The sequence below is a fragment of the Plecotus auritus genome (assembly GCF_963455305.1).
Source record: "Plecotus auritus genome assembly, chromosome: 4".
Lineage (NCBI taxonomy): Eukaryota > Metazoa > Chordata > Mammalia > Chiroptera > Vespertilionidae > Plecotus > Plecotus auritus.
In genome coordinates, this window is record NC_137775.1 from 110,732,960 (window position 1) to 110,741,385 (window position 8,426).

At 55.4% G+C, this 8,426-nt stretch overlaps 1 protein-coding gene across 1 annotated transcript; it reads right to left on the reverse strand.

Moving 5' to 3' along the window:
* Window positions 1-649: 649 nt before the first annotated feature.
* Window positions 650-7,267, reverse strand: AOC1 (amine oxidase copper containing 1; the record flags this gene model as incomplete). Its single annotated transcript, XM_080664121.1, has 6 exons — window positions 7,158-7,267; window positions 6,041-6,088; window positions 2,788-4,376; window positions 1,631-1,916; window positions 1,122-1,254; window positions 650-919 (listed from the first exon to the last, which is right to left on the reverse strand). The coding sequence occupies exons 3-6, from the start codon at window positions 4,370-4,372 to the stop codon at window positions 650-652; spliced, it is 2,274 nt and encodes a 757-aa protein (XP_080520247.1). The 5' UTR covers window positions 4,373-4,376; window positions 6,041-6,088; window positions 7,158-7,267.
* Between the last annotated feature and the right edge of the window lie 1,159 nt (window positions 7,268-8,426).

Genomic DNA, 8,426 nt, shown 5'->3' on the forward strand with positions numbered 1-8,426 from the left:
TTCTTCCTTAGGTTTCCCCCTGGCCTGCTGGGGACAGAGAACACATTCTTTCACGCTTCTTTTACGATCCCCTAGAATTGCACCATGTGGGACATGCCTTAGTTTATTCAGACCTACAAACTCTCTCCCATAGATGGATGTTTGGGTTGTTTCCAGACGTTGCTATGACAAACAGCTCTGCAGTGAGTCACTGTGTACACACTTTTTTTCTGTGTTTGTGAGCAGATCTCTGGGATAAACCCCTAGACATTGGATCAATGTGTCCAAGGGTAAAGGTGTTGGCAATTTTGCTAGATTTTTCCCATAGCATCTCCCTACAGTTGCACTAATTTGCCCGCCCCTTGGTGATGTAGGGGAGTTTCCCCACAGACTCCCAAGAGGGAGCTGTCAGCCTCAGGCTTTTAAAACCAATGTGACAGGTAAAGTTTGTGTTTCAGCGGCTGTCATTTGCCTTCGTAATGGAGGTCTTTTCTGGGATGGAGTAGACCAAGGAGAATGGAAGCCAAGGGCAGGGGTGTGTCTCGCCCGTTGTGCCCCCCACAAGAAGCAGCACTTGGAGCTGAGCCCTGAAGGGTTTATTATCCGTCCCTGGGTGGTGGGGTGGGGGACTCGGGCTTCTAGTGAGGAGTTAGCTGGGGGCAGGGGCCCTTCACACAGGCCTGTAAGTCCCATTGTAGCTAAAGGGGGTAGGTGTCGAGCAGTGCCCGCCCTCCTCAGGGATCCATCGCTGCACGTAGTTGGGGCCATTGTCCTGAGGCCACACGATCACGGTGTCCCTGGATGCCAGGGATGGGTCCTCGGGGAAGAAGTTGAAGGGCCGGAGCAGGAAGCCCACGGAGTTCCCTGGGGTGGCCGTGTTGGGGATGTCCTCTGAGTGGGGGATGTGCAGGAAACCCACTGTCACCCAGGCCACCAAATCCTGTGGGAGAGAGGGGTGGGCAGTGCTGACGGGCTCAGAGAGGTGAGGGGTGAGCGACCCCTCAAGCTCTCCTTATAGGGAATGGGCAGATCTGGGGACCACTGAGCTTGCTCTCCACACAGCAAGGTGCCACTGGCACAGGTCCCAGGACGGGGTGCAGCTCTAGTCTTGGGCTGGGGCTGGAAGAAGGCGGGGCCAGTACCTCTTCTTCAATGTTCTCATTGTTTCGAAGAAACTCCTCGAAGACCACAGGCGGGTCCCAGGGGTCGTTCTGATTGTAGATGCTGCTGCTGCACAGCTCAGACTCCCGGTACTTGGTCACTGCCAGGGGGTACCTGCCGGGCAGAGCAGCCAGGTGGCTCTGGGCACTGGGGGTGGCCCAGCCCCGCCCGGGGCACATCTGCAGGGTCAATGACGGGGCTTTCCCCGATTTCCACATCGTCTCCTGGGAGCCTGTCAGTCTGACCGAGGGTCAGTGGGGGCTCAGGTGCTCAGAACAGGCCTTCCACTCCCCTCCTCAAACACAGAGCCACGCCCCGGAACACACACACGCACACACACACACACACACATGCACGCACACGTCCAGATACACTGCCACACAGACGCAGAGTCTCATAGACAGAAAAACAGCCACACAAGACACAGGGAAACACAGGGCAGGGACTCCAGCCCTCCCCTCCCTGCCGCCAGCCTCCCAGGCCTCCTCACCTGGCCCAGGTGACAGCCCGCTCCTCCTGCCAGCCGGGCGGCAGCACCTGCTCAGCCATGGAGTGGATCTGCAGCCGGTAGCTGCGCTGGTGGCCCCAGCGGTTCTCCTTGGGGCTGGTGAAGAGCAGGTACTTGGGCAGAGTCCGTCCGAAGCGGAAGGCCGCCTGGCGCTCGCGGGGGTACCCCGTCTGCTCTAGGGTTGGCTGGACCAGCTGGTGCTCCGGGCTCCAGGGGTTGGTGATGTTTTCTAGCTTCATGCCCAGGGTCTGGAAGCTATTCTTGGTGCCTGCATGTGTGAAGGGAGATGCAGAATGAGGATCCAGCCCCCCAAAACACCCTCCCCCCATTTTACACTGGGTTCTCCACCCCAGACCACATCCAGCAGCAAACCATCAGGGGCAAAGGATGTTTTGGGGGTTCGCATGGAGCCAGCTGTGGGGTGGAAAGAAGGGATTAAACACAAAAACCACCTGGGGAACCAGAGAACGATGCGATAGGTCGTGGCAGCTGTGATGGTTGCGGTGGGACTGTGGGCAGTTCCTTTGAGCCTGGGTCCCAGGCTTTGGGCTGTCCTGCAGTCCCAGAGAGGGGCGGCCATCTTTCCCCAGGCGGGGGCTGTGTCCACCACCTGCTGTGCCCAGGGCCTGGAAAAGGGCGCTGAGCTGGGTGGGGAGGGTGGGGTTAGAAAGGGGAACCACCTATCTGGTTCTGGGGGCCGGTTCTGACTTGATGTCAGGCCACATGCTGCCCGATGCCTATGCCACGGTGACACCATTAACCCAGGAGACACAGTGACTAACCCCGATGGAGCTGGGTCCACCTCCAGGTGCCAGGCAGCAGCGACCTTGCTGACATTCAAGGCATTGTCCTCTCTGCTACCCTGAGTGCACCTTTCTACCCGACTCACCCGACCCAGGGGTCAGCGCAGCCCCAGGGCAGGGACAGGGTCCAGGCTGCTGCACCCCGGGCAGCACTAGGGCGCTGTTCATGGTCACCCTTCCTGGGGCACAGGGACTCCAGCCCTGTGGGTTCAGAAGCTGGCAGGGCACGTTCTCCTGATGGTGTGCCTCCAGGGAGCAGTGTTGTCTCCCACAGTGGGAATTAGTGTTTGCACACGGACGTCTGGCCTGGGAACGTTTGGCGCCAGCGAGTCCTACCTGCCACGTCCAGGTCTACGCGGTAGTGCACTAAGTGAGTGTGCATGTTGCCGATCAGGTGCGTGTGCAGGCGCGTCCCGTGGCGCAGCCCCTCGGGCGTGTAAAAGGTGGCGTGCACGTAGCCAGTGGCGTGCATCTTGGCCTCCATCACCCCGTTGGGGTAGAAGATGAAGTCCCAAATGTAGTCATAGTTGTAGACCGTGGATGTCGTCCGCAGCACCAGCACCTGGCCCTGGAGCCCTGCATAGAAGTTGAAGCCTCCGTTGAAGTCGGAGTTAAAGTGGCGCCGAATGGGCACCCCCGTGGGCATCTCGAAGACACAGAGGGCTCGGGGGTAGTGGACAGGGTCGTCGGCATCGTAGTAGTGGAGGGCATCCAGGAAGGTGGCCGTCTCCGGGCAGTCGATGCCAGGGGCCAGCTCATGGGTCACGGTGCCCAAACCCCAGCCCACGTCTATGTACTTGGTCTGCATGCCCGCAGGTGTGTGGCCTCCGTACAGTGCCACTGCCTCCTGGACGCTCACCTCGTAGGCAATGCGCTCCCCACCAAAATGCACGTTCAGCACCTGCAGCCCCGTCGAGGACCGCAGCCTGAAGGCGAAGCTCCAGCCCCCGTAGTGCACGGCGTTGCCCTCCAGCCTGTAGCGGGGGCCTTGGGGCTGGACCAGGTGGGGGCCCTTCACGGTGATGGGGCTGGGGAAGTCCCCGCGTGGCTTGTAGGACGAGAAGAGGGGTGGCTCCTCCGTGCCCTCGGCCCCCTTGCCCTCGGGGCGCAGGTCCTCCAGGACCACCACGTCCACCTCTCCTGCATGGTACTTCTGAGCCAGCTCTTCTGAGCTTTGGTAGAACTTCCCGTTGTACCAGACCTGCTCCACCGCCCAGTCCTGGGCGTTCATGCTGCTGTGGTCCAGGAGGAGCTCCAGGCCAGTGGGGTGCAAGAAGAAACCTTCCACAAAGCGCTCCAAGATGAACCAGGTGCGGCGCTGGCCTGAGGCCAAGCCCCGAGGGGCCACGTCGGTGAAAGTCAGGCATCGGGTGTGGCAGTCCCGGAAGGAGAAGCCCGTGGTATCCAGGAAAAATCGGTGCAAGGGCCTGGTGGCCTCCTGCAGGGTGTGGCTCAGTAGGACATACTCAGCCGAGGAGATGGGCCTGGAGTTCCAGGACACCTGGTGTCCAGACCTGGGGGGCAGCTGGCGCATGTAGTGGGGCCATGGCAGGGGCCCCACGGCAAACTCTGTGATGTTGGGATGCTCCTGGGCTCCGAAGAAGATGACGGCACGCGCCTCCCGCGCTGGCTGCCTCTGACCGTGGTCCAGAAATTTCAGCACCTGCTGCTTCCTGGGCAGCAGCATCTCAATGAGGAACACAGAGTTCTTGGCGATGGTCGATGCTCGGGAGGGCTCCAGCCTCAGGTCCTTTCGGGCCCAGAGGAAGCTGCGCACAGCCTTCAGCTCCTCGGTGCTCAGGTCCGCAAACACCTGGGCCTGGCTGCGCAGGGTCCGTGGGGAATGGTTCGCCATGGCCAGCGTCTGCAGCATCAGGACGGCAGCCATGGCCCAGCCGAGGGTCGGGCTTTCTTGCCTCATGGCTCTAGAATGCGGGAGAGATGAACTTAGTTTTTTGGGAAGACATGGGTTTCCACTAGGCTCACCCCATAGTTTCCCTATAGACACAGCTTCCTCCCTTGGCCACCATGCCAGCCAGAGGCCATACTGGGGCAGCTGGGGCCCCAGGCTGCTCAGACCTGTGCTTTCCATTGATTTTAATTCTACACTCTCCTCGATTGTCTGTAAGCCTCATTCGGTCCTGCAGATTTTCTCACCTACGTCAACTCCGCTTTCCCCTTATCTGTGCATTATCTTAGCGTGGCTGCACCTCCACCTTTAGGGTGACTCAGCCAGGGCCTGTGACGCAGGGAACCCCTCCAAATGCACTTCTTGTGTCCTGTGTCTGGACGAAAAGGGGGTGCAGTGATAAATCATAAACCCCTACCTGGTCAGTCACGGTGGGTAGCGATGGCCCGGGCCATGAAAGTTTTTTAAGCCAGCTCTGGCCACTGCTGCTGTCCATCTAGGTTAACACACCTTTGAAATACCACAGTGACCCTCTCCTTCATCCCTCTGAGGTGTAACCATCCTCAAGGGAGCACACCATCTTGTAAATTGAGCATTGGCCCTTGCTTTCTTGCATCTTCATGTCATCTTTCTCAACTCCCAATGTGTAACTGAGACTACAAACTGTCATTCTCAGGAGGACTTGAGATTCCTGTCACTTGTCATCAATTTTGGCTCAAATAAACTCTTACAAAAATTATCTATAGGTTTGGATATTTCTTATGTTAACATGGGTATTAATAGTAGAATTATATTTTTGATACACCAGAATATTTTTCATTCTAAAATTTGAAATGCAGTGCAGAAGTTCAAAGGGTGGACTCTGGGGTCAGGCTGCCTGGGTTCAAGAGCTACATGTCCCTCCACTAGGACCAGCTGTGTGACCTTGGGCAGGTTGCTTAAACTCTCTGGGCTTCTATTTTCTCAATTGTACTATGGAAATAAACAACCATAGTACATACTGCCTAGGGTTTTGAGGGAAATCAATTGGTCAATAGAATAATGTGTTTAGAACTGTGCTTACCTTCTAGGAAGCACTCAGGAATCCCTAGTTACTCTACTTTTTAAAAAAAATATTTTTATTGATTTCAGAGAGTAAGAGAGAGATAGAAACAACAATGATGAGAATCATTGATTAGCTGCCTCCTGCACGCCCCCACAAGGATCAAGCCCGCCACCCGGGCATATACCCCCACCAGGAATTGAACTATGACCTCCTGGTTCATAGGTCGACACTCAACCACTGAGCCACCATGGCCGGCGCTACTCTTCTTTTTAAAAGCCAATCCTCAGGAGATGCTCAGTGGTATCAGAGGATTTTAAATTTAAGCAGCGTAGACGGATTTGACTGAGGTTAGGCTGTAGACTGGCTGAGTGAGGACCAGTTGGCTAGTGCTGCCCGGCTGCTTTGTGTCCTTGGTGGGGTGCTCAGGTTGTGGCCGATTGACCATCCGTGGCTCTTAGGAGGGCACTTCAGGGTTTGGCCATCCCAGGTGGTGATACAGGGAGATGTCCTTTTCCCTTCCTTTTCTGGGGTGGGTGTGGTCAGGGCCTTCACTCATAGCCCATCCCCCAGAGCAGCCAATCAGTGCCTGTGCCTCGTCCTGTCCCCCTGACCCTGGTGCAAAGCTGGGGACTCACCTGACTTTGTGCTGTCCAGCCTGAAGGGATGGGTGAGACACAGGGGCGCTGGGGGAAGCCAGAGACCGCAGAAGGCTATGGGGTGAGTTCCTGTTTTACTGTTACATTTTGGGTCAGGCTCTTTTTAAAAATAGACTTTAATTTTTAGAGCAGTTCTAGGTTCACAGCAAAATTGAGTGCAAGGTACAAAGACTCCCCATCTGCCCCCTGCCCCCTGACATGTACAGTCTCCCCCATTATCAACACTCCTCACCAGAGTGGTACATTTGTTACAATCAGTGAACCTACACTGACACATCATTAGCACCCAAAGTCCATAGTTTACCTTAGGGTTCACTCTTGGTGCTATACATTCCATGGTTTGGACAGATATATACTGACATGTAACCGCCATTGCTAATTCTACGGAGTAGTTTCACTGCCCTAAAAATCCTCTGTGCTCAGCTACTCATCCTTCCCCAACCCCTGTGTCTGGACGAAAAGGGGGTGCAGTGATAAATCATAAACCCCTACCTGGTCAGGTCACGGTAGGTAGCGATGGCCCTGGACATGAAAGGTTTTGAAGCCAGCGCTGGCCACTGCTGCCCTCACCCCCACCCCCCGATCTTTTACCATCTCCATAATTCTTTGCCTTTTCCAGAATGTCATAAGGTCGAACTCACCAGTCTGTAGCCTTTTCAGACTGGCTTCGTTCACCCAGGAATATGCATTCAAGTTCCTAATGTCTTTTTTTGTCTGGGTCCCCATTTTTAGAACTGCTTATCCCCAAATGCCTTTCTGCTCTGTAGAAGAGGGAGGTGACTTGGCTGTTCCTTAAGCTTATCCTCCCAGCACAGTCCTGTGTGCAGTGTACCAGTGGGCAGCCAGGGAGTGGACTGTAGCATTGAAGCTTCTGGGGGGTGGGGGGAGAACATGGTGGCCAGTGGGCTCTGTCCTCTCCACCTGAGAACAGCATCCTCCTTCCCACTGAGCCTTTACCATCTTGCCTCCAGGAGGTTGCCCCTCGCTTTCTGGGCCTCTGGAGCCTTCATTTCTCCTGGCCCTCACTCCAGGCCTCACTTCCCTCCCCTCCCAGTCATCCCCTTCTCAACTCTCCCAATGGCCCATCAGAACATACCTGTGTGTTCTGCTCCTCTTGCCTCCACAGCCAGCCTTTGTCTCGGCTCCTTCTGGAGCTTTATGGCTCTGTTGGACCCGCCCTGGAGGGAGGTACAGGGTGAGGGCTGGGTCGACCAAGGTGGGGACGCACGTAGGGCTCAGGGACCTCCACAGTGGGCAGGGGTGATGGCCAAGGACGGGCATGGGGCTCTGCAGCCAGGGGGTCTTGTTGCCCCTACAAGTACCCAGATTTGGAAACACCCCAGTCCTCCACCACTTCAGCCGCGGGACTCACTTCTGTTTCTCCCAACACCTGTGTCCTAGTTGTCTGTTTCCTTTCATTACTCCTGCCACAGGGCACTGTCCACAAGAGCTGTCTATGGTGTCGTATTCCCTGTTGGGAGCAATGTGAACTGTGTGATGCCATAATTTATTAAAGTAAATGTTGAGTTGCAGAGGCCAGAGATAAAGACAAGAGGAAATTTACCAGCAAGCAGTCTCAGCTGAAGCTGATGGAGGGACAAAGGCAGAGGATGGTAGAGTCGGACACCACCAACAAAAACAGGAACCTGACCCATGTCTAGGATGGGGACCCAGAACCAGAGCAGCATAGGGAACGTGAAGCCACTGCGCTGAGGCTCTAGAAGAAGTCTTTGCATACCGGAGACCCTGACAGGACGCAGAAGGAAGGGAGGGCTTGGCTGGGGAGAAAGTCCTCAGGATGGCTGTGGCCAGGGCCCTGAGAAAGGAGAAGGGACAGGGGTTGGGGGGTGGGGGAGGCACCTGTGCAGGGAGGGGACACAGTACTAAGGTGGCTTAGTTAGATGACAAGGGCAAGCTTGGCCTTGGAAGAAAGAACCAAGAAGTCTTTATCCCCTTAATCACCAAGTCTTGAGTGCTTATTTTTTATTGTTATATGACTTTTGTATTTATTTTGTCTTATTTTTTTATGTTTTTATTGATTTTAGAGAGAAAGGAAGTGGGGGGGGGGTGGAGAGAGAGAGAGAGAGAGAGAGAAAGAGAGAGAGAGAGAGGGAGAGAGAGAGAAATTGATGTGAGAGAAACATCTATCTGTTGCCTCCCTTACGTGCCCTGACTGGGCTCTGAACCTGCAACCTAGGTATGTGCCCTGACCAGCAATCAAACCAGCAATCTTTTGGTGTACCGGATGATGCACCAACCAACCAAGCCACCTGGTCAGGGTGGACTTTTGTATTTCTCATCATTAACATCCTGCTACTTTCACTGCAAGTGATTTCAGTATTCATTGGCAGCTAGATAAAGGAAG